Genomic DNA, 26,933 nt, shown 5'->3' on the forward strand with positions numbered 1-26,933 from the left:
TGGTGGATATACAAAAATGATAATTGTCTAACACTGTTCATGTTTCAAGAAGTTGTATGCTCCACATTGTACAAGAAAGCCATACCTTAGGCAAGGAGGCAAATTGTTTTATTTCTTTGTTGTAGCTACCAAGGGTATAACAATGAATAGGCCTCAGCCAGACAAAAATAATTTTCTTCATCTTTTTCCAGCTCGCACTGCCATTTTATTCACTTACATATACACTTTGTTTTTATTTATTTGTGCTTAATGGACACATCCATGTCCTGTAATACAGTCATTTATAAATTAAAATAGCAGGACCATTGCTGTATCTCTAATCAGGCCTTGTTACACACAGTCAAAATGCATAGCTATGTTTGATTTTCTGTCACCCTCTGTTACTATTATGCTTATTGTGTAGCGTGGCTTGTCTGTATCTTGTCAATTTAACATCATATGCAATAAAACTGGAGAGTCATAATTTATTGTGGGATATTCAGCTTTCCTTATTGGCTCTCGCCCTCTCTCTAAACCCAACCAGTTGCTGCAAAGGAGCGCCCCCCATAAGCCTTTCAGTGTTTGGTTTGAGATTTTTGCCTTTTAAAAGGAAGTTTCTCTTTGCCATTGTCATCAAGTGCCTTGCTCATGGTACGAATTGTTGGGGCTCTGTAAATAATACTATAAAGATCAGATCTAGATCTAGTTCTTACATTAGACTGAGGAGGACTGAGTAAACAGAGTAGATATTACTCTAATATATCACTCAAATATAATGACCTCAATGATCATTATTTGCCACAAGTGTATTTTTTCTGTATTTCTTTTTGTTTACTCAATGGTCCTAAATATATACAACATTGTGTTTTTACCTTTTACATACTGACTTATGTAAATCTGTTACCTTTTATCACTTCTTTCCCCCATTAGGCTGTCTTTTGAGTGCCTTTATTTCAAAACCATTTCCAGTTTATTAAAACAGGGAATATAAATTTCTATAGCTTATACTTGACATGATTTAAGTTGTCATCAATAACTGGAACCAGAAATGCACATCGTAATGTAAATCATAAATATATCCACCATGTGCATCCCTATCTTCATCATCTTATGGATGCACTAAGATTCTGTTGTGAGAAATATACTTCATCCTGCTACTAAATACTACTATCATCCATACACATTCGAAAATTATACATGTTTTATTTGATATGAAAAATCTTTGTAGGTCATAAAACAAAATAATGTGCAACAGAACATAATAATGAATAGGCATTCAACTACAACCAGCAATAATTCAATTGTAAAATACATCAGAGCCGCCAATACAATGGGCTGTGGTGAGTATCGATCACTGATACATTAGTATCGATTAAAACACACACCTCCTTTTTTAATTAAAGTTTCATCTGATTGGGTTAATTGAAAAAAAATGTCCAATCAGAGACATCTGTGGGCGGGACTTCCGCCTGCTGCCAGCAAGGAGAGGGAGGGTTTGTGCGCTTGGAGGGAAATTCAACCAAAATAGAAAATAAAGGATAAACAGCTGGTCTCCAGAGTCTGAAAACATCACACCTCTCAAGGTATTTAAGGGACAAACCGGAGGCTAGTACACATGAACTGTTGGCTGTATATGTATACATATATGTGTGTGTGTGTGTATTAAACGTAGTTTGATGCAGCCTCTCTGTCGCTGTTAGCTTCGCCAGCTAGCCTCGATTTAAAGCTACACATGCCTTGCCGCACGGAGTCAGCGATGGGCTAATCCAGAAGAGGCTGATGGACAAATATATGAACGGATAACATGGCTGGAAAGACGACGAGGACGCTGGAAAATCAACTGTGTAGAGCTGTGAAGGATGGAGAACCGAGGTGACTCTCTGACCCCCCTTTCCTCTTTGTTATGTCCAGACATGCCCCTGGTCTCATGCGATAGCTCTGACTTAACATTACACAGTGTTACATTTTGTAAGTAGCCAGTCATTCAAGCTTTAACCTTTGTTAACTTTTTAGCTGTAACTCAGATCGTTGTTTTAGCATCGTTGTTGTTTTTTTTTAACGATTTTCTTCAGTAATTTTCAACTTAGCGTTGCTTGTAATGTCAGGTATATTAACTCTAAGGGTTGCACACATGATATACACCCTTTAGTCAAAGGAAGGCTTGATGTGTCAACAGTATCTACAGCTTCAGCAATTATCATTAAGTTGAACTAAAACAGTCCTAACACAACATTTGCCAGCTTGCGCACTCAGTCTGAGTTGTAAGTTATTATGCTTATTTGTCCATCTTTCAATCCTGAGTGCAAGTGTTTTTGTAAGACGTCACACATGTGTGTGTTTTTGCAGTATAATTAAACCGCATGCTACAATCCAGTGTACGTCAGATTGTAACAGATCTCTCTTTCTCGGCAGATCTGTGCAGCTGCTTCTTTCACAAGGTGCGTGCCCTGACCTGGTGGGCGCTAAAGGGGTGGCTGCAATACACTTGGCCGTCGGCAAAGAGACTGAGAAGAACACGCGCTGCTTGAAAATGTTGCTGCAGTATGGAGCGGACCCCAATATCAGGTAAGATTGAAAATACGGGGGAGTTTTTCCTCTTCACAGTGCTATCTGTAAAACTACAGAGCCTGGTTGGATCGGATCGGTTTGACTACTGCAGCATCGCTAAGTGTATATAGGTTGTATAGATTTTTGAGCAACCTTCCACAGACGGCAGGGACGTTCTTCTTTATGTAATGTTTTCTTGTGTATGTGATGTTCTTGCATTTCTCCAGGTCATCAGAGGGCCTGACTCCTCTTCACATTGCTGCACTGTGGGGATGTTATCAAAATTTGAAGCTGCTCTTGATGAATGGAGGGAACCCACACAGTAAAGATAATGTAAGATTAGTTTTTAGTGTTATTTATCAGTTTTTATTGAACTTTCAGACAGCTGAACGTACACAGATACGTGCACTTGAACAATCTACAATAATTTATCGTTAACACTGATTATAAAGTTCTTGCAATAGCCCTGTAATGCAGTTAAATTAATAGACAGAAAATATCAGAGTGTTAAGTCGCTTAAAATGTTTGTTTTAGTTTGGTTTACGCTTTTTATCTCTATATAGGAAGGGAACACACCAGGGCAGCTTGCAGAGCAACAGGAGAATCGAAAATGTGCCCAGCTCCTTCAGGAGCACCAGGGCAGTTCAGTGGACGCAGAGGACGACGACTTGCCCCAATTCCAATACTGTAAGAGAATCTTGTTTCAAAATGACATAAAGACGTAATCCTGATAAATACGACTTGAACACAAAGTTTATTTATCCAACTTGTGTTATTTTATTTACAAATCTTGAAGAAAACAATACTGCTGTGTGAAATGGCAAGTTACCATATATGCCAAATACATTACAATAATATTTATTTAGTCAGTCAAGTGTTTACCATTGTGCTCAGCTGCAAGCAAATTGTCATATCACAGTAATACCACAGTTATTACAGAGATCACATACCAATTTCAAGTGTTAACTTCCTTAAACCCCTTGAAATAAAAAAAAAAAAACACAATCTGACAGAATATTTTGCAGCATTTCAACATGGAGACTCTACCAGTCTTGATTTTCTCGGATATTGTGTCAAAGAATGTAGTGAACCAAGGAGAAAAATACTTTGTCAACCAATAGGTGTCATACTTTCCTAACTGACTCCAATATTTGCCACTACACTCACTATTCCCCAACACATGGCCGATCATCTGTCAAACTCTTTGCTGGTATATACAGCTCTTTTTTTTTAGGGTAATCTTTCACTTTTGTATGAACTGTTATTTCATATGCCTCTTTTTTTTTATCCACAGCTGTGTTTTCAGACCAAACAGACACATCCAGCTATCCAGAATCAGATTACAGCTTCAGTTCCAACTCTTCTATGATAAGTGGCTTAGGTGAAGCCCCATTGAGCAGCACAAGGCGCTCGTCATTTTTCAACATGTCTATCATTAATGGAGGAATACCATATAACAGACTCTCTGATATTAGGAGGCATCACTGGGCTAATTCCTCCTCACATGGGGCATCTGAAGGTCCCTCTATACTATCAAGCACTCGCATGTCTGCAGTGGGACCTTCAGTCGCAATGCCGATTCTTAAGGAGGATGATTTATTTACTCATGATGATGTGTTCACATCAGAAGCAAATGAACATGCTGCTACGACTGACGGAAGAATCTCCCCCTCCAGAAGAGACACTCTTCCAGCATTTCTTCCCAGGCGAGCGAGCCGTAAGAGCGTGAGCTTCAAAGATGCAGATGAATATTTCCCGGTTTTTAGTCCTGAATCTTGCAGTCAACAGCCTGCTGTTGATGGCAAGAATTTCACTGGCAGCTTACCCTTTGACCTGTCCGAGTACTCTGACTTCCTGGATTCAGAACGCATGGCCACCATTTTACACAAGCAGGGTATCGATGTCACATCGCCGGATCACGTTTATGTTTTTTGCAGGGAAAGCAGTGAGAGCGCAGAAGAAGACATGGAGAAAACAGTCATCAGTCACTGTGCCTTGAATGAGAGTGATGATGAGGACGAGGATGAACATGTAAAAGAGGCTGTGGTGAATATACCAGAGCAGCCAGCCTGTTTCCGTGTTGGTAGCAGTAGCAGTGGGACTGGTAGTAGTCATTATAGTAGCTGTGAGAGTGATCATTACACCAGTGCTCTGGATATGTCTGTACATCCCAGAGTGCTTTTACTCCCCAAGTTGTCTGTTGGGGCTGAATCTGACAAAAAGATTCATATTTCTACAGACTCTGATTCTGAATTGGCACGGCACAGTGAGGATCTTCCACCTCTTCAAAAAGAGCTGCAGAACAATTCAAACCCTCAAACTATTGAGCACTTACCAGGTATGTGTGATAAACTGGCCCTGTCTCAAGCAAAACTCCCAAACACAGACGTATCTGAAGCTTGTAGTGGTCCTGTCGTGGACACTTCAAGTGAAGGTGGTGTTGACCAGCGAGAGGATGACACAGTTGAAGCATTACAGAAAACCCTTCCATTCACACCAAGTCCTTTTGTAACGGGCAGGACTCGCTCAAGGTTGAGTCGCTGCTCACTGAGAACAAGCAGAACTCCTGATAGCCTCCTCGCCACATCTTCTCTGTTTGAAGACACCCTCCCTACACCAGTTAGATCACGCCGCCAGACGCCCAGATCTCATAGCAGGGAAGACTTTTACAGTTCACCACATGCACCTTGTTATACACGATCATACTCAGGGAGTAGCACAGGAGGAGACTCATTGCCTGCTGATTGTCAGGACACACAGTCCAGCACCCTCAGAGCTGGTTCAAGTGTTAGTAATAGCCAAGCTGACACTCTGATCCTCTCCAGGAGCATAACTGACACTATTACTGAGTCGCAGACTTTGTCTGACACAGTCGTACTGGAGAAAAATCAGGACACTCCAACAGGCACTTATGAAAGAAACCTTGCAGAGGTAATACTTGCCATGCGAGGCCATGGTCTTGCTGAAAATGGGGATTTTCTGACTGATGATCTGACGAGTACAGACGAGGCAATGACAAAAATAAATGATCATGTAAATAGTAAGGACAAAGTCGACAGCCTACAAAACGAAAATGTCTCGATCACTGAGGACTGTAGCTCTCAGGCGGACTCTGTGTCATCTTCTTCCAGCTCCAGCTATTTTTCCCCAAGAAGGTCAAGGGAAGACTCCGACCTTCCTTGCACTCCAGGCACAGGATGCACCCCCAGGTACAGCATGAGCCGGCTGTCGAGCTGCCGCAGGCCACAGAACCTGGCTAATTTGTCTTACACCCCCGGAGGGCGTCCACTCATTCAGGATCTGGACGAACCAGTGGAGTACCTCTACACTGATACAGAACAGGGCCACAAGCTGATTGAGATCCACGTCCCTCCTACTGCAAACACCTCCCTCAGCTCTAGTATCAGTATTAGCAGCAGCGAGGAGACCATCCTTTATGACTGGCGCTCCATGCAGACTGACCTGATGAACAACAGAGGAAAGGAGAACCAGAAGCCCCAGATGGCACAACAGAAGGAAGAAAATGATGAGCACAGTTTGTTGTCGGAGACCAAAGGGATGACGGACAAGGAGCTGAGATTGAAGCTAGTAGAGCTGGGGGAGAGCCCAGGCCCCATTAGCAGCCGCACCAGGCCCACCTACATGCGAAGGCTGTGCCGCCTGTTGCTGGAGTCAAACTCCCAATCACCACATCCTCAGAAGCAGCTGGACCAGCCACAAACAGGTATATGCTCATGTTCATAATTATTTTTCCATAAATTAACGTTTGTCCTGTGAAGTATTGAAATTATTTATGGCCTCGTTATTTTTACTGAAACTTACTACAGTTTGCGGGATTTAAGTAAGTGTGTGGTTAAATAAGATTAGAACCACAGAACGAATGAAACATGTTAATACACTTATATTTCATTTAGCTTATCATCACATGACATCACTTTCTTGTCTTCTCTGATTTCTGTATTTCTGTAGATTTAGATTATAGTCCAGAATTGCGTCGTGCCCTGAGGACCTTCGAGCTGCCTAATTGCCAGGCTGACGAGCAGGCTTTGTGCCAGCAGTTTGACCAACCAGATCAAAACAGAAAATGGAGGGAGGGCATCATCAAGTCCAGCTTCAACTACCTGCTGCTCGACCCAAGGTCTGCCGTCTCTCATGTTGATTCCTGCTTCTCTTTGCTTCCTTCAGGCTATGTTGTCAGGCTCTCCAAAGGAAGATGGTGTGGACTGCATAAAATGTTCCTCATTTGATGAGACCATTCTTATTTTGCATGGAAATCATTTCTGTAAAACACTGCTTGTAATTAGGACTGCTGTATAAGCTGTATATGAAAAGCAGCCTTAGCAGACATCTTTAGTTGAGACAAGTAAGAATCATTTTAGAGATCATACACGATATGTAAAATATTAGGTAGGTTTATGGGTTGTCATTTTTTATAAATGTCAAAAAACAAACACAACATTTACCAAATTTGCAACACCGTCTCAGTACAGAGAGGTTTATAAACTAATTTCCATATATGTTTTATCTGTGAGGCTTCATCGTTATTGTGTCACCTTTTTATAACGTAAACTAGTTAAAACTAGACAGACAAAACAAGTTTATTGCTTGATTTTATAGATTAATGGACACACAGACAAACAATCTGTTAAATAAACAATAACTGTCTACTACGCTAAGCAGTTGTTGACTTGTTGAATTGCCACATCTCTGTAAGATAAACATTTTTCAAATATAATTAAATGGATCTTTGTGTTTCTCCCCTGCCAGAGTGACGAAAAACCTCCCATTCCGCAGTCACACCATGACTCCACAGGAGTGTTTCCAGACATTTATCAACGCTATATTCTATGTGGGCAAAGGAAAACGCTCCCGCCCCTACAGCCACCTGTATGAGGCTCTAGAGTACTACAAAGGAGACAAGACCTCCAAGGTTAGGCAGCACGCAATGATCAGTTTCATTTGATTACATTTTGATAAATTAGTAAAATGTGTTTATATTTCCTCTCTGTGTGACAGAAACTGTGCCCCAAAGTGCAGCACATCCTTCAGGTGTGGAACGCCGAGCAGGGCGTCATCTCTCTGCATTGTTTTCAGAATGTCATTCCAGTTGAGGCCTACACAAGAGAGGCCTGCATGGTGGAGGCCATCGGTGAGTACAAATGGGGGTGAAACTCACCACCAGTCATCTCTGTTAAACAGCAAATGAGATGACAGTCATTTTTTTTATGACGATATCAGCCAATTGTAAGAAGGACATAATGACTTCTGGTAAAAGAAGTAAAAAAAAAAAAGATATTGGCTGTAAATGTAAGCTAGACTCACTTAAAAATGTAATTTACTGAGAAGACAAAATAGTGTCATTACCAAAATTGTATATGGTTAAATCAATGTGACAGTCCACTAAAAGAATATTATTGATGCTTTGCGCTATAATCGGGAAAAAATCAATAAATCCAGCACCATGTTATATCATATTTGATAGACTGCATCAACTGTGTTTCTTAAACGCTGGATATGTGCAGCACATTTTGCCTTGTTTTCTTTTTTTGAGCATACATAAGTTTGACTGACTTGCTTATAATCTCATGAATACCCTCGACATGTTATTTTATTCAGCATAAGATTTTTGGCATTTATCTGCACGAAGCGTGATTGTTTATTTATGGAAAATCTATAAACAAACACGTATGAAATAACAATTCAGACACAATTGATCTTATGCCAGTCAAGCATGTCAGTAACCTCTCCAACTGTCCCAGGGTTGAAAATGCTCACCAATCAGAAGCGAGGGGACTTTTATGGCGTGGTGTCCAACTGGCAGGTGAAGAAGAAACGGGAGCTGGGTGTCCACCTGCTCTACAGGGCCATGCAGATCTTCCTGGCTGAGGGTGAGAGACAGCTCAGACCAGTAGACATCAGACAGTAGTGACCCCCACTGGAGGGTTGTGTGAACAGCATCGAAATGCCAGTGCACATTGGGGCAAATACCACTATTAAGGGTAGAGAGAAATCAGTCTTTGGACATTTTTGTGCTCAAAAGATGAGTGAGGTTTACATCAAGATCCTGAGTTGTTACCCAGTGTGTTTTTTACCTAGTCTCTTTCTACTATGAATGATCCCTCCATCCCTGAGCAATATTTTTTCAACATCCTCTGCCAGTCTTAACATCCTTTAAGCTTGTTAGTTCCAATCTTGTTTTACTTGCTTGTCTTTGTTAACAATGACGTTACCTAAATTTGGTTTTGCATTAATTTCTTTTTGTATGTAAGCTTTACGTGGATTGGAGATGCAATTGCTCGTCACATTGCTTTTAATCTGTCCAGATATGACAAAAAATTATGATTCCACGAAAAGCGGTGTTATTAGATTAAGAAAAAAAAAAGTGGGAATCAAAACTGTGAGATTGCAGGTCTTTCAAAAGTCACAACAAATAAGCATGACAAAGTTATTTTCCAAAAACATCCTTCCCAGTAGGGCATTTTTCTTCTCGACTGCTGTAGTACTAATGATGAAATTGATCCACAACTGATTTCATATGCATTTCAGCATAACAAATAAGCTGGTGTCGCATTGCACATAAACGAGTCAAAGCATAATGTCTTTTTTTCCAAAGGAGCTGGGAGAGTTGTATTAACAGATGAAGCCTGGCAGTTAATCACATTATTTTCGTAGTGTTAAAGATATGGTGAATTTAGCAGACGCTGGTAACTGTTACTAAGCATGATAGGTTTCATGGATAAACCAACAATGAAGTTTATATTTTTAGAAACGTAATCTGTAAAATGTGATTTAATTTGTTTACATGGTTTGATTTCCCTTTTAGTTTGTTTAAAAAAAAAATGATGATAGCGTCCAATAGTAGTAGATGTTTGTATGCATACAGTTCTTTTATAAATATTAATATAACATATATTATATATTTTTATATTGTATAATATATTTTATATTAATAACTGTTTGTCGGGTAGAACACCAGGACTTACGATGGCTGAGATCAGTGGTTAATTCACATCATTAGGTCACACCTTTTATCAATTGTGATAATCTACATAATTTTGTTAGCTAATAAAATGAATGAATCTTTATCCGTCAAAGAAATCCCAAACTGAAGACACTCTTTTACTTGAAAACAGTCTCATCTCATGGTTTACACATTAATATCCAGGGCAATGAGCTTCAAAACTCAAACATGATCTCCTCAGGGTAAAATACTTGATCAGTTATCTGGGAGATGCACATATTCTTTATTTTACACAAAAGGCATTAATACTAACAATTAAAAAGACAATTTTGTATTAGAGATTTATTTTTTTACTTCCTATTACCCTGTTTGAAAATATCAAAGCATGAGATCATCATGAAGGGAGTAAAAGATCTACAGCTTTTACTTTTAATCATCAAAATAATTACCTTTTTAATAATTAAACTAGTAATAATAAAAAAAATAGACAACAGACAAACAGTTGGTGTGTAGACACCCCCTTATGGTTTTCACATTTTCATAGTTTTTAAAATAATTCTTCATTGTGATCTATGTTTGATATGATTTCTTGGTCGATTGTCACGTGTAATGGTACATATAGTCATTTCTCCATACATGTAGTGATGTGCGCTCTTTTCAATATGATCTTTAACTTCTGCTGTTAATGCAATTTTTTTTGTGTTTTCACTTTTATTTTGCATTTCTGTAAATGTAGTAAAATACAAATGACAAAACTGAGCTGCAAGGCACTCTTTCTTTTCATATTTTGTTCTTTGGTGTCCCTCTAGTGGACAAAGGAAGTCATTCACGTTGTCCTTGAGTTTAGACTTATTCTCCTCTTACAGTGACTGGTCTTCATCCTCTGTGAGTAAGTACAATTAGTGTTTGCTGTTAGTAGTGCAAACATTTATTTCACATAGAGCTGTTTGTTGTGTTTAATGTCTAATACCCCTATTTAAACTACTATTCAAATACTTATTTTAATTTTCACAACCATATGTTTTTTTCAATATTTGTAAACCACAGAGGAGCACAGAGGATTTTTTCCATTTCAGCTTTTTAAACTATTACAAAACATTTTGCTGCAAGAATCAGTGGAATTTTTTTTTTCCTGTTTAAGTAATTATGTCTAATTTGGGAACAATGGTCTTGAATTACTGTTATCATGACTGATTCTGTTTCCTAGATCTGCAGCTTCTTGCTAATGGTTGGCCACAATGCATCATTGTGGTTTATATAATAAACAGCATGTACATCCTCTTGAATGTACTCTTGTCCAATGTCAGCACCGTGGCTCTCTGACACATTGAATTCTGTCACTGAGCGGGGCTAAAATTTGAACTCTTGAGATTACTTAAATGTGCAGAATAAATGGTGTGTAATATAGGAAGCCATAAAAAGCGTTATATTTAGAAAAATGTTTAAAATTTTGGTCATATTGTACACTTCCAGTAGACTACTGTATTGGAGGGCTATAAAAGCCTGAAATTACCGTTATGACCCATGAGGTGCGTAAATGAAACTAAAACCCCATGTTAAAGGGGGTTTTCCAGTTTCTCCAGAACTGAACATTTCTGCTGGTCAAGCAGTGGTTATCATACAAAATCAGCACTGTTTAGTTTTCCATTGAAATACTGCGCAGGTACTTTCCCGGCTAGATAGGACAGAAGCGTACAGGAACAAGAACAGAAATCTCTCACAGACCGTTAAAGTAAGTCGCTACTTAATTATGTATGCGTGTTTTATCAGCACACTTTGATCATTTACAGACTGAACCAAACTACACCAGCAGGTAAAAATAGCACTGTGTCACTTAACCATTTGTTGTAGAAAAATACAAATGAGCTTAGCAGACACACACACTCACACACACCCACACACGCACACAAAGAAGGACCACAGTATAAATCTAGTATGAATTATATTTTGCTGATGAAAATACAAATTATTCAAGTTTGATTTACTGTCATTTTACAAAGTCTTGAAATGTTTTGAATATTTTGCAAAATGTGTTTTCAATTAGCCACGCTGGATAAGCAGCTGACTTCATATTCATTTTATTTACATTACATCTGTCATTTTTATTTTAACAAATTAAATCCCTCTGAAATAATATAAGAAAAAATATAAATCTTACATAGTCGGCTAATCTACGTTGAGGCCGGTTTCACATATTCGAGTCCTTTAAATGTTGCAGCAGTTTCTGTATTGTGTGTGCAATTTCTGTCATAACTGTACTGTTAATTTCAGGATGCAAGTCATTTGTTCAATAACCACTTCTACATTTCTATAAAATATCTACATAATCCATAGACACAGCATATTTATATATCACATTATTTTCTAGTATGTAATCATTTATTTGAAAAAAAATATAGTAAATGTAAAGATATCTGTAAATACCATAAATGATTTTTTTATTTATTTATTTATTTCTAAATTCTCATATTAACGTAGTTTCTTGCAGTATAATTTCAGGTGAGTGGGGACTATCACATTCATCTCTTACGAGAAGTCCGTTACTGTGAGAAAAGGGTAGCTTATCAATAGTCATTAGTATCACTGAATATTGACTAGATTTAAATAAGCCATAAATCAGTGGTGTGCTGCTTTGAACACACTGATCTACAGCAGGCTGTTTTTACTTGACTGAATTATTTGAATGTTTAAAGGACACAAATTTGAATGTGTTACATCCAACCTCATCACTCCTGTAACCAAACTAAACCAAAGAAGAACGAAGGAACATAGACGCATCACTGAGGGTTCAAATGGTGAGAATTTATTTAATGAAAACAACATGAAATAGTTTTACAATAAATCCACAGTTAAAGTTCCACAGCTTTATAGATCTTGGATACGAAAAAAGCAAGTACATGTTTTATTTCCCATCATATCAACAGCTTTGTTTCAAAATGACACATCTACCATTTAAAAGCTGTTAATGTGCCTGTTCTACCAAACTGACTTTAATACTTTAAAAAAATGATGGGATTTTAACATATTTAGATTTCAGTGCTTTAGCAGCTCATCTGCCATATTGATTAAATATATACTTTTAATAAATACATCCTTTTCTTCTTTTTCTTTATCCAAAAAGTCCACTTACCATGTTGGAATGCATCTGTTCATATTCAGCATATTCTGTTTATTTTTCAGTCATTATTTTACAACTGAATCATTTATCAAACCCTAGATGCAATACAAGCCATATATTCGCTGCGTACTTTTCTTTAAAGGTCATTTGCTTCCAACTATCTCTTGCATCTTATTTTCTTCGGCTGCTGAAGCCGGACTCGAACCCCCTCCGCACCAGCAAGCGTGATCGAGATGTAATCTGAACTGCCTGTCAATTCACGCCGCCTGTGTGTGCCCGTCGTTGGTGGGAGGCGAAGGGGGTAGAAATAAATAATGCCATCATCAGCATATCGCGACGCTATTCCTTTTGACGTTCGGATGAAATCTGGGACACAGTTGCATTCATCGTTCAGTGAGCTCTTCCACACAGTTAAACCCACCGACAGCAATGAATGTTGATTGTGACCTTTGTTGTGGTTTGGAAGCTGGAAGTATTTTTCCTTTTGTTTGTGCAGGATAGACGCAGTGCTCTTCATGTGATTCTTCAAGAAGTCATTGGCCCTGCCTGTGTGTCTCAGTTTTACCTTTCCTTTTTTTTGAAACAGAGTGACAAAGGCTGGCCCCAGGGTACAATCAACGGTCGATGGTTTTTTCAATTTAGCTGAAACTCACCGACAGCGTTGAATGTTCACTGGGGCGAGCACAGACCTGATGGTGACCAGGGATGACAGTCTGCTTAGAGATGCAGAGGGAACAAGTCTTCTCTGTGGGCGTAGAGGCTTCTAACTCTCACCCTCTCTCACTAAATCTCTCTTCTATTCTCTAAGCGGGGACACATTTTTAAAAAAAGCAATGTTTTAACATACTCTGATGGTGCGATCTTTACATCCAGGAATATCAAATAACTACAAATGACTATACCTATTTACAACTTTCAAAATTCTTCTGATCATTCACATACTGTACCTAAGGATAAGAGACAGGAAAAATGATTAATATGAAGGAACAAACATGCACAGATATAAATGAAATGCAATATATTATTAGATTTATTATTAAAAGAAATGCCCATGTGCTCTCCTCTACACGGCCCTTGTAAGAAAAGAAGCAGAACTGGCTTTGCCCCACCTCTTCTTCAGTCCTGGCAATGACATTGAATGCTGCATGACGCATGGTCATTACGACACCAAAGACAGTGTCAGGGTATGGGAGCACATTTTATTCAACTGCAAGTAGCTGTTAGAAACGGGAAGTCATCTTGAAACTCTTGACTCATAGCGGGTTTTAGTAAACACGGCACCTGGCTGAAGGCTGCAGCTTGTCGTCATACGCTGTATTGAAGCACAGCAGCATGGCCTCTGGAGAGAAAACCAGTATGCCTCGAGGGCTTCATGCAAGGTGGAGGATGAGGAAGACACCGGGTATGAAACTGTCGACTCACCCAGATCAATAGCGTCTGTTGTTTTCGCTATGATGTGGCTGAAGACTGTTTTTTTTTTTTAACCTCCTTGTGCTAATACCAGTAAAGGAACTGCCCGACATCTTGCGTTACATACTGCTGAATCATTGTTGCTCATCATGAGAAAAAAAAAAACAGGGTCGTGGAAACAACAGAAATTAAATGCCACAAAGCTGCTGTAGCAATTAGATACGACGTGACAATAAAACTGTGGCGGTGAGTCAAGATGTGGTTGGATGATAAATATGGTGCTGGGACTCTTTTACACAGCAGGATAAAGAGTGACTAAGATGATGTGGTGGATATCTCATGTCCTGCCAAATACTCATTTCACAGAAAGAGTAGGCTCAAAAACAACATCATGACTGGTAGTCTTTACTATTAAGCAAAACACAATGACCAATTTTATTAAAAGATTGCTTCTCTTTTCTGCTTCGGATCACAATCGCCGCTTCTACTTTGTCCTTTCCTGCTTATCTCGGGTAATATATTCCTCTGAAAAGCTCGTCAGTTGTTAGCAAAGACAAAAAAAAAGAATTAGAACTCAAAATACCTCAATCAAAAAAAACAGTTTGCTAGCTCGTGACACGTCAACCCGGCTCAGACCAAAAAGCACAGTCCTTGCTGCGAGGGACACTGCTGCTAACTCGGCCTCTCTCCACTCTCCCGAACAGTGATTTGAGTGACAGTGTTGGAATTGACAGAAGTGGATGAGAAGGAATGTTGCTTTATAAGGTCTTCTCTGGCCGCAGGATGAGGGTGACAGTAAGAAGAAAGATTGGGGACATGCGACTAGAGAGGAAGGGCCCTGAGCTGACAATGTGGCCCTAATCTGAATGACAAGGTCTGCGCATCAGCCCTCAAACCAGCCTGGGCTGGGTAGGGGGGGGGAGGATGTGGTGAGAGAGCTAAAGGGGAGCGAGAAAGGAGGAATGAAAAGAGACAGAGGGGGGGAGGAAGGAGAGGGCAGGCAAGGGTGTCCTTCCTTCAAACATGCTGGCCTTAATGGCACAGACAGCTCTGACATTTTACCACTGAATCATTTTTAGATAAGTGGATGCAGTAGTCTGTGTGGAGAGAGTTGTGACGCATAAAAATTTCAGGACAGGTTCTGTTGGCTAAATATAAAGAGCTTTTAAAAACACCAGGACAAAAAAAAAAACTGAGATAAGGAATAGCAACAATCTCCATGAAACAACTTCAGTTGGGAAAATCTACGCAGGAGATGTGAACTGATAACTCTCCCCTATTTAGTAACTACTACTGTGGCTCTCTTAGGCAACAACATAACCCACAGTTGGTTCAGTGAAGCTGCTCAACCACAACTGTAATGGGCATCTCCCAAAGGGGAATTACAACTATGAACGTGATACAGGACGCCACAGATAAAGGACACATATGCCGAGCACATTGTGAATGAAAGGAAGCTATAAAAACCTGTGAAAAAAAATAAAAATGTCAAAGCCGTTCTTAGGGAGCGTTCACAAAAGCAAACTAGCAGAACAAGTTTGCGTAACGGATACTGTCAAAGTTTCACAATTAGTACTGTGGACCCTGTCAAAACACCCAAGTAATTCCAGAAAGACAAATCATACAGGAGGTGATCGAATGACTCCCAAATAACAAAAGAAGCATCTGTACTTGATATTACAGTAGCGTGTGAATGCGTCGTTCTTTTTTGTTTTTATGTCAAAGGATATCCTTTCATCAAATGGGGTTAAGGGAGAATGTTGAAAATGTGGCTAACATAAGTAGGGGGCACATTGGGACAGTTTTTGTGTGACTTTTTGTCTACACAGGAGATATTTTTTCTCACTACCCTCTTAGTGTTCTCTTACATTATTGCGTCCCTGTGAATATCATCTGAGTCATGGGGGGTGAAAAAAAAAAACATGGTTGAAGTGAAAAAATACGGGTTGAATATGATACAAAAGACGAGAGGAAGTACAGAGATGTAAAAGCTACAATTATTTAACTCGCTAAAAGAGATAAATATTAAAATGTTGATGAACTGAGTGATGATGTTTGCATCCAAGTTCTTTAAAAACACAAATGTACTCAGTTCTTAACGCTCTTCATATGGGAGTGTTGTGGTAGTTACGACGCACAAAATCTGACAAAAAAAATTTGAATGTCCAAAGTCTCATTTGAAGTCTTTTCTTAAGATGCTGGGCTAAAAAACAGGCTGTTCTTTATTTTGTTTGTAAATGTGTCTCTACCACCAAAGCATCATGTCAGCTTAATGTCAAAGTTAAACTATTTCGTGACATTGAAGGACTTTTGATCAAATCTGGAAAAAAAAAAAAAAAATTGCCGTCCACTTCGTAATCATGATTTACTATTCTGTTTGCATGGAAACACTTCAGTGAGTTTATGTCCGTTTCTCTTTCACCGTCTCTGTCACACACACCCCTCCCTCTCTCCGTCTCTCACTCAGGAGGGGGAGGAAATTCCTGGCGAGGGGTGCTGTGAGTTGTTGCTCTCCGCCTGCAGGTACAGACCGGCCTTCTCTGTCTGCCTGTCTGCAGATATCATACCGCGACGTGATCTGTTTAGCTGCCTGACTTAATGCTCACCTGCTCACACGCCTCCGGCTGTGTGTGTATATGTGTGTGTGTGTGTGTGTGTGTGTATGTTGACTTCTTCCCTCACAGCTGGAATGGCGTCTCCCTCTTTATCTGCTGCCCTGCGATTACAAACACACACAAACACACACACACACAGAATGATAGATGGACTTCTACTACACTGACAAGATATTTACAGATTTAAACACTATTAATCTTCTAGCAAACAATATGCAGTCAACAGCAAACACACACACACACACACATAAGGACTGACAAGCAGGACTGGAAAGAATGGGGCTGATTACAGTAATTGGGGGAAAGGAAGTGAGGAAGGCAGGATTGTGCGTGCACTAAAACATAGACATCCTACCTCCTAACATTTGCAAGCATTTACCAAAACTAGCAAAACCTGTTTCAAACATGCACTTCTATCTAATTTCATTGCATTTCACCCTATGGAGGTTTTTTTTTTTGTACGTCTCAATTCAGTAAAACAAGGGGTTCAATTCCCACTGATGGTGAAACTGGATGCCTTCCTCTGTGTTGAAGGGCTTTGGATGCATCGTGTGCCAAGTGGCATATTATGTTGTATATTTTTCATCCTCAGGTTGTCAAGGCGCTGACAGATGCAGGCTGACGTGTACAACCACGCTCACAAAACACACACAGGCACACTTGAGTAGGGGTCTGAGTCCAGCTGGAGGTGGTCTACTGCCAAACCTGGAGGCAGGCTGACTGTATTCATATTCATCACACACACACTGATTGAAACTGACAGGGCTCACACACGCACACACAGCTGGGAGAGAAAAAAGAAAAAAAATCTGATGGTGAGTAAATCAATATTTCAAGGGCAACCTGCTATCCTAAAAAATTTATAACAAGAAACTATTTTTTCAGCATTATTCTATCTTTGACCTCTTTTTTTCCCCCGCTATTTTATCTACCATCACAAAAGATATCTGCAGCACTGTACATTACAAAAAAAAAAAGGTAGGGCCATTGAGAAAAGAGAAATAGAAGTGGATGTGAGAAGGCCAGAATTGGATGTAGACTAGCAGCAGTGAGTAATGTCGTGAGAGAGGAGTGGACTGGGGGGGGGAGAAAAAGCGAAAAAGAGAATAATAGCCAATAGGCAAGGACAGCGACAGGAGCGAGAGAGAGATGCAGGAAGCGTGCCTCTCTCCCTCTTTTACTCACACACACACACACACACACACACACACACACACACACACAAAGCGGAGAGAGAGACCCCGCAGGGTGCCAAATAATAACCTTCCTTGTCATTATCATCGCCCAGCCAAACCGCTCTACACTCCTCCTCCACCTCCTTCCGTCTTCAACACAATCATTGCCCTATCGTTTACAGTGTGCTGCTAAATGGGAACATCAATAGACACATCCATTAGCAGTGTGACTCTTTTCCTCTCTGATTCTCAAGTGCTTTAATAGCCAGCGCACGCACACACACACACACACACACAGACACACACACACTCTCTCTCTCATGCCACATCTCAGGCCGACTGTTAACCAAGCTATCCCCGCACAGGCAAAGCCGAACTGATGGAGTGTGTCATTACAGCTGGTTAGTAGTGTGGTTGCTGTGAGGGAGGTGCCGTCAGTTAACCTGAAGCCAGAAACCAAGAGGACGGGTTTTGCTTTTTGATTTAAGTAGCTTTGATACCAGCAGCAATCCGTGATTTTTCCTCTTTCATTTATGTATTTATTTATGCTGCTCGCTTGTTTTTTTTTTTTTTTTTTTCTGAGCTGCCATGCTGTAGTATTTGCTCATGATGACCAACAAAGTCAATGTCACTTTGTGACCAATTTACCTGGAAAGGAGCTGCCAGATTTCAGGGGTTTGAACCTGAAGTGTGCATAAAAATGAAACCCTACTCAGTTATATCATTACGTAACAGTAGCCAAAGCCATAAATATATAGCTGACTAGGCAGATCAATGCAAATAATTAGATTTAGTTTTTACTTGTGTTCAAACGGTTCATAAAACAAAACCCTCATGCTGAAAGGACAACTGAAATGTAATTTGATCAACAAATAATAATAAAAAAAATAATTAGAACTGCATTAATACCTTGTTAACCTCAGTCTGTAGATCCAAACTAACACGGACAACTGTTTGACAGTTAAATGAACGTCAGATTAAACCCCGCACACTCGAGCCCATCCAAAACAGTAGCAGAATGAGAAAACGATAAGGAGGAACAAGAAAGGCAAACATGGCGGGCAAGAGGAGGGGGGAAGGTTTCCCACAATGCCGCCTCACACACTGTAATTTCAGCACGCTTTTTTTTTTTTTTTTTTTTGGGACAGAGGGCGAAGCAGGATGCTGGGAAGCCTGGGAGAGGCACAGAGTGGGGTATTGTGGGATATGTGGTGCTGCCGTTAAACTTGACTTGTGGAGATTGGTTTTGACTGATGGAAATAGGAAAAAAAAAAGGGGGGGGCTTTATGCATGCATACACACACTCTCTGTCTCACACACTATGAATGACATGCATGACAACAGAAACATTCAATTATATTATAGAAAATGCAGAAATTAGGATTTGTTCCAAAAAGAGAAATCCAAATTTAATAAAGACATTATTTTCTTAGTCTATTTTTAGCACCAAGAAAGTACTTTGTGCACCCTGTGATGTTAAATTACTTTTTTCTTTTCTTAATTACTGAATTTAGAGCAGTTTTGAATACCAGTAGTCAATTTGTCTTAAAATTACTCAGAGACAAAAAACAGCAGAGGATAATGAGTTTGTTTTCTCACATTCACACCATTATTATCCCCCTAACTCGGTGGTCTCTGATTCTTACCGTAACAGGCATGTGTATGTGTATGTGTGTGTGTGTGTGTGTGTGTGTGTGTGGCAGGATGGTGGTAGACCGCAGACAGACTCTAGGTGCCGTTGCATCTGTGTGTGTGTGCACGTGAGTGCATGCCTCCTTCATGTCTGGACCTGGGCAGAAAACAAACAGAGAAGAAGAAACCACAGGATAAATTCAGGTGTTGTTTGGTAAACCATGTTATTAAAATGTCTTTCACACACACACTGTGATGTTCACTTAAATTATTCAACAGCACTGACTGATGTGTGTAGCAGTATTAGCTGTAATAAGTCTGCAATACACCCTCTCGAAAGAACTCACACATGATTTTATATGTACAACAAGCCCACTCACAACCCAATTCCTATATACACTCTGGGTGGTCTTGAGAAACAATGTCAAGGAGCCGCTGTGTGTGTACATTAACACATGATTCATCTTAAAAAAAAAAAAAAAAAGTTTAGACGTAAGTTAGGTGGTTTAAAGGAGAAGAAAAGTGGTGATGCCTCACAGACAAGAGCCACGTTAACACAAACATATGGAATCAACCTTCGAAGCCACTTTGCAGTTTGTAAAATCAGATCTTGATAAACATGCACGCTGATTGTGAGTTGCAATGGCTGCTGTGTCTCTTCTAATAAAGCTCGAATGGCACTGATGTGCTTTTATGCGGTGCCCTAAACACAATAAAGTATTTCAGGATAATGATAGCACTGACTGTAATGTATTATACAGAGCCGGGTGTCTGACGAGCCCGCAGCACAGAGCGCTGAGAGTGATGTGTACTGAGACAGAATGAATTATCAAAAAGAATTTCTGAGTATAACTTCTTAAGTTGACCAGATGGGAAGGGAGGGGGAAAAAAAAAGTCAGTACAACCTGGAGATGTAGCAGCGGGCAACTACTGTGGCCTCCCATGTAAACCTATACATAATTTACTTTGATTGAAAAAAAAAGAAAAGATATAGAGTATAAAAGCACAAATAGTAAAACGGCAAATGTTTATTTAACTTATTTTAATGAAACAGATAGGAAACGTATTATGTGACACTATGTGTATGAAGAAAAAAGCGAGAAAAAACATGAACTATCATCATTGCAATTATTTTCACTACTGATTAATATTGGTTAATCAATTAATAGTTTGGTCTATACGATATCAGAAAATAGTGAACATGAAAGTCACAACTGCCCCAAACACAAGCTGACATATTCAAATAGTTTTGCTGCATCAGAATTGTTCAAGGCCCTGATAATGATTACTACTTTGGTGTGTTGCATTAGTCAGTTATGGTTGTTCTCTGTATCCCTCGATGTTTTCTTTGAATCAAACGACATTTGGTCTCCCATTGTGACTAATAATGAGTCACACTGTGTACTCTGAGCTGCCGGTTCATTTGTGGTCAGTAAGCATGTTGAATTTCTTGTGGAAGACATATTGATCAATGTTTTTAAAGTAATTTTGGCCGTCTTTGAGCACCCTGCCATTTGTCCTTCAGAATCCATTTCACTTCAGAAACTCTTAGTAGAGTGGTTTGGTTAGATGTGGCAGGTTTCTTACTAAAGATATCTAGAAGTCTAAATGTGTTGTGTTTAAGCTATACTATGTTTGTCCTAACCAGTTCCATTTTTGGTTTGTGTAAACATCAGGAGTGGAATTTTGGAACTTAAATCTGATCCAGGACCAGGGCTCTGACGGTAAACTACAAATTTGTGTGCAGAGGCAAAGGCCAACCTTGGCATTATATTATACGTAGCAGTAATCTTTTATTCCCATATCAATCTCTCTTTTTTTTTTTCTTTCATATTGCATACAGTGAGTCCCATGTATTATTAAAAGCAGTCTAGACACAACTCTAATTAAACCCATGCTAAGAAAATAACACCACAGCTGTAATAAATGGACCTGAAATTTCCTAGAAATTATATATACACACAATCTGAAAATCTAGTTGCAAATGAAAACACACACCAAAAGAAAAATGTGTCCAAAAGGTTGTTGAAAGGTGGCTTGCTAAAATAGACTTGCCAGTGAAATATGGTTCCTCTCAGCCGGATCTACATTCATAGAGAAAGAACAATGATTGACCTTGGTCAGATGAAAAATTGCCTCAATTGTTCATACTTCACTTTGATGTTAAATACAGTGAAACAGGGCAGCACAGGAAAGCTGCACACCACGGCCGAAGGAGAAATTAAACCTTTTATGACGCTTAAGAAATACCCCCCTCGTTTCTCTTTCTAAAGTTCTCCTCTGTTCAATTCCTTGCATCTGCCAGAATATACATGCAATTTACTATTTCTGTCTTGCTAAATGTATCCTTCAGCTGCCGCTCTTTTCTATGGTATGCTCCTTCCTACATTCGTTATGTTTTTTTTTTTTTTTTAACTACCTCCTGTATTATCTCTCTCCCACCTCTCCATTTCTTTCCCATTGTTTTTCTCTCTCTCCCACTCCCATCTCTCTCCCTGCGTCTCTGCTCCAGTAAGCAGACTTGGTGAGACCAGGGAGGGCACCTCCATCATTAAGATCCCGGCACGGAGTCACCAATTTACACTCTCATTAACAGATCCATGTGCTGCTGCTCAGTACATTAAAAAAAAGAAAACAGGACCACCCACTTGTTTAGGCCCCCTCAAAACAAAATGCAACAATAAGAATCTGTGTTCTCTCTGCCGACTAAATGAGCCAATTCACGCGAATGGAAAAAAAAAGTTGCAAATTAACGGACGTTCGAGGGTTTGATGATACACAGGGAGTTTATGTGTTAACAAGAAGATGCTATTAATCAGGACTGAGTGCTTGAAAAGCCCTTGTTGTGGCACTGACTGGCCATACAGCTTTTGTTCTTTTCCTACAAAGCAAAGGAAGCCTTTTATAATTTAGAGTCTGTTTCCAAATGTGTCAGATGTCTGTAAACCAGTTGGATGTGTTTAACTTTAACACTGACGAACTGTGCTGCTAAAAGACGACTAAACCCTGCATATCTTGACAAACAGTTACCTTTAACATGCTGTTCTTGTTTTGCCTGAACCGCGTGGTGCTGTATCAAATGAATGGCAGTCACAAGATGTTAAGACTTTTTTTTTCTAGTGACATTTTTCTTTTCGCTGACTGCTACAGAGAGACTGCAGGGTCAAGAAAATAAACCCAGCTAGAGGTTATTAATGAACACCACCCCCTTGCAATTGTGTACTTATGGTCCTGTGTGGCTCAGTGGGCAAAGAACAACACAAACATTGCAAAAGTTAAGAGGTCCAACTTTCATTGGGCCACCCGGGATTGAAATATAGGATACTTGATAGCGTAAGAATGTCTTCTCTCTGTGGAAAAAAACGCTTTTTTTAGTCTTGTGTCTGGCTCTTTTGTGCACAGAAAAGATAACTTAAGAGTAGAGACGTATTCATGGTCTTTATAGTAACCCGATGTACATAAATGTAAGCCCTTTTAGATCAGACGGCTTGAGTTCAATGTTTAAATAAAGACCAAACATGAAACTGTAAGGTGCTTAGATGAATGCTTTTAGATAAATGGCCTGATGCTAAAAGTTGTTTCTGTGATGAAACGCAGAGTGGCTCACAGGTTGTTCTTCTTAAAGTAAAATAATCATTTGTAAGTGTACCTCTATGAATGTCAGGTATGTCTGCCAACCGCTTTGATCACTGCTTTTTTTCCCTTTCTTTTTTTTTAATCTGTTGCGCCATGTCCAAACAACCAACAGGGTTGGACCAGGAAACGAGTGACATGGCTGTTTTCATTTCTTTACCTTTTTATGTCTCAACAGACTATACACTGATCTTTGTGCTTTGTCAGGATACGTCTGTGTTCTTACCATATTGTGCCTGTTTGTAATAAAACTAGTACAGACATGTGGAGCTAGACCACCCAGAGCAGTTACCCAAACACCCTCCTTTCTCACAAAAAAAAAAAAGTCACTAGTCTTAATTATATCCATCCTCTGGGCGTGTCTTTCTGCCTAAAACAGACATCTGAGCCACCCCCCCCCACCAACAGGCCACAAACCTCACCGAGGCCTTATGGAAAGAACTTTTTGGTGAACACATTGACCTTAGATGGAATAAACCTTTTTCAGTACTGTGAGGAGTTATTTTTTTCACAGAAGTTACAAAGACGATATGATTTTCTAAATTTTCTTCGTTTATCATTGGATTATCTCCTCCCGCACCCTGAGACTTATATATATATATATATATTATCATATATATATATATATCTATATATCTATATATATATTATATAATCATCCCCGGACTTTAATCGGTTTCTGCATGGCTCTCTTGATATCAAAATCGGCAGGATGCTAAAAATCAAGTGGTAAATTGGTTACCATATCAAAAGAGATAGAGAGAAGGGATGAAATACCAATAATATCAAAACCTGCACAAATCCAGGCACTTAGATGAAAGAGAGAAAAAGACAAGACAACGCGTGCACGCACACACACACACACACACACACACACACACACACACACACACACACACACACACACACACACACACACACACACACACCCGCAGTTTGTAATAAGGAGGCGTCTGCTCCAGGGAGGAGGTTGTTGTGACTGCACTGTTCTTTTTCATGATCTATAATTTTCAAACTGGCAGTGTAAGGGGGCAACCTAGTGGTGTGCACATAACATAAAGACATGGAGGGGAAGAGAGAGAGAGTCTACGGCCCCAGCGACTATCTGCCAGACAAATCCTCCCCTAGCTTTGATCGTCTGCCCACTTCTCTCTCTGAGGTTTTTGTTTTCAGGCAAACAACTGTGATGTTTAGCCGAAGTGCAATGAGATTCCAATGTCTGAAAAACGTAAAAAAAATAAAAACTAGGACTCTTAAAATCTGCTGGGAAAAAAAACAAAAACAAACAAACATCGCAAGCACAAAGGAGTTAATTTCTGATGAAAAATGTTGAAGAATGATGACTGCTGTCCACTCCTTCCTCTCTAATGTTTTCAATATGCTATCCTCCAAGGATCAAGGGGTTAATCTGCTCCTGTTGTATTTTAGCTGAGATGCTATCGAAGGCCATTTGTTCCAAGCAGCGAGGCTAATGACCCTCAGCCGATGCTTGGCGTTTGGCCGGGAACTCAGAGAAGGGGAAGGTAAGTAACCTCATATATTCTCGGGGGGGCTGAGCTAATGAGAGGGAATGGGAATACGAGCTACGGTCCATCATCTACTTAGGACCTAGACAGCAGTGCCGCCGTCCTCCCTTAAGTGTACACACACATACACAGGAAAGCCTTAATAGGAAACCCAACCATCCTCTTATTCTTGCACCTAATTTTACTCCTGTCTTGTTAAGTAAATGTACTAGGTGTAGCGTTTTATCATCAATAAGTCAATACCACATTAAATCTGAGATATTGCTATTATTACTGTAAACAGGGAGTTTTATCATCAAGATGGCTGACAGCCTCCTTCAGTCTTTTAACTTGCATTTTAACCACACGTGGATTTTGTCAATGTGATAGTGTGCTTTACATGCAACACCATTAATCTGACCTAAACCCTACCCCCCCTTTATCATGAATCACTAAAAAAAGTACATATAAACAGGAATTTTAAGGTTTCTGTGTGTTCTGTCGTTAGGCTTTTTGTAGTAGTTGCAGCCAAATATGGAGGAGCACACATGCATACACAGATGGGGTATAACTGAGCGTGGATGCCCCAGCCATGTGCAGCTGAGTGAATTCTGCTGTGATGGGAAAGCGGCAGGGGGTCCACTCGTCTGCCTTTATTCGATTCAAGTCGAGCCTGGCTGCCTCTTTTACTTCTCTGGCACACATACGGATATTTATGCATGTGTATGAAAAAAAAAAAAAGAATGGATACAGGAATAAGTACCCTACTGCACTCTGTGTATGTGTGTGTGTTGGTAATACCTCCAATGGCAGACTAATGATAGGTCTTATCGACACCCAGCAGTGAATACGGGCCTTTGTCTCCTTGCGGGACGCATTATGGAAAGCTTAGGGGGCTGCCTTTGACTCCTTTTCATTCTCTCACCCACTGATAAAACCCAGCACAAAAAAGGCAACTGTTATACAGCTCCTGTAGCGTGGCAAGTTGAGACACAATGCAACCCCCGTACTCCCATCATCAAGTTTAGTCGCACAGCTCGTGAACTCGCTATAAGTCGGTGACAAAAGATAAAAATTAAAACTGGAATTTACATTTTGGAAAACAAAATCACAATGCCTGAAATTATCATTCATTTTGAATACACAGCATATAGTGCGACTATAGGGAATGGAAAAACCACAAGATGGACGTGGTGGTGGAGAACGATAAAACAGTAACAATGAGAGTAGATCACTGAGGATATAGAAGTGATTAGAAATGAACAAGCAGTGAAGTAACTATTTGTTTTTTTTCCTATCTGAGCACCTAAAGTGTTAAATATTAGAAGATAGATTTTTCTGCTAACAGATACGTCTGTTTGGCTTAAATATAAAATTCCTGGATGTAGCTGAAAGCTTTTTCAAAATCTATGTTCTATGATTTATGCTCTCAAAGACTACCGTCACAAATATTGATATAAATTGCTCCTCTATTCAAGTACATCTGCAGGGATGTAAGACACACGCTACAATGAGTTTGTGCTTTTTCCTGCCTTTCCACATTGTAAAGAAAATGAAGCTTTTCTCTGACTCTGAAGGTTCTGTTACTTACTGTGCTTATTTGAGGGTTAGAGGTTGGGGCAGGGTCCCTTAGACAAGCAGTTTATGAAATGAAAATGTTTTCTTTTCCAATGATGGCAAGCGTTACTTTTCACATTCAGCATACAGCTCCTTGGGGAAGCATAGCCATTTCTACAGCCATTTCCCGCTGAGTCAATAAAATCTTCATTCTCTATGCCTCTTTATTTCTGTGTGTTCTTTCTCAGCTGTATTTTTCAAGTGGTTATTGTTAGGAATAGCCTAAAGTACATCACACTCTTACTCTTAGCTTTCTGTCTTTAGATTTTTCCTCTCACTTCCCTTTCTCCATTCACCTTTATTTTCTAGCATGATAACTCTAAGGTGATCATTAAAGTACAGAACTTTCCCGTATCCCTTCTGGTCTTTCCTTGCATTCATCTCTCTTTGGCAACTTTAATCTCAAGCAAAAGAATAATAAAGAATACCCTTCCCTGAATTGCTCTCCCTGTCTGCATCCATGTTGCCAGCATAACAATCTAAAAGAAAGCCCCCAAGGCCAAGCAGTGAGGATTTAGAGGCCTCATTTAGTAGGCAGGTAGAGTCGAGTCTCCCCCGATCCCATCCCGCGCAGCAATTAGAGAGAGGCCAGGAAGTGCAGTATTTTATGGCCTTATAAAGACATTAGAGGCATCACTCCATTGGCCCTCATCCTCCCCAACTTCTTTATTCACCCGTCCTACAGTACCTCTCCCCTTTTTGCTTCTCTCTCATAGATAATGCTCTCTTCTTCCCCAACTA

At 39.7% G+C, this 26,933-nt stretch overlaps 1 protein-coding gene and 1 long non-coding RNA gene across 3 annotated transcripts in view; one reads left to right on the plus strand and one right to left on the minus strand.

Annotated features, from left to right (window-relative positions):
- Nucleotides 1-1,447: 1,447 nt before the first annotated feature.
- Nucleotides 1,448-10,246, plus strand: ankle1 (ankyrin repeat and LEM domain containing 1). 2 transcript variants are annotated; one of them, XM_027290564.1, is made up of 10 exons: nt 1,448-1,562; nt 1,680-1,851; nt 2,392-2,544; nt 2,754-2,859; nt 3,090-3,213; nt 3,821-6,250; nt 6,496-6,664; nt 7,294-7,456; nt 7,543-7,675; nt 8,286-10,246. In XM_027290564.1, exons 2-10 carry the CDS (start codon nt 1,784-1,786, stop codon nt 8,450-8,452), a joined length of 3,513 nt encoding a protein of 1,170 aa, XP_027146365.1. In that variant the 5' UTR covers nt 1,448-1,562; nt 1,680-1,783; the 3' UTR covers nt 8,453-10,246. The 2 variants fall into 2 exon arrangements, with proteins under 2 accessions (XP_027146365.1, XP_027146366.1); XM_027290565.1 differs by having other exon boundaries at nt 1,466-1,562; nt 1,652-1,851.
- Nucleotides 10,247-12,268: 2,022 nt separating this feature from the next.
- Nucleotides 12,269-26,933, minus strand: part of LOC109137923 (uncharacterized) — a 29,852-nt gene continuing 15,187 nt past the window's right edge. Inside the window, exon 3 of the long non-coding RNA XR_003464064.1 lies at nt 12,269-19,594. This is a non-coding gene — a long non-coding RNA (uncharacterized LOC109137923). The remainder of the gene's footprint in view (nt 19,595-26,933) is intronic.

Source organism: Larimichthys crocea, chromosome XVII (genome assembly GCF_000972845.2).
Source record: "Larimichthys crocea isolate SSNF chromosome XVII, L_crocea_2.0, whole genome shotgun sequence".
Taxonomy (NCBI): domain Eukaryota; kingdom Metazoa; phylum Chordata; class Actinopteri; family Sciaenidae; genus Larimichthys; species Larimichthys crocea.

Coding starts and splice junctions, on each gene's coding strand:
- ankle1 (XM_027290564.1), top strand. CDS start 1,784: ATGGCTGGAAAGACGACGAGGACGCTGGAAAATCAACTGTGTAGAGCT. Junction 2,545..2,753: donor GGAGCGGACCCCAATATCAG/GTAAGATTGAAA, acceptor GCATTTCTCCAG/GTCATCAGAGGGCCTGACTC. Junction 3,214..3,820: donor CTTGCCCCAATTCCAATACT/GTAAGAGAATCT, acceptor TTTTATCCACAG/CTGTGTTTTCAGACCAAACA.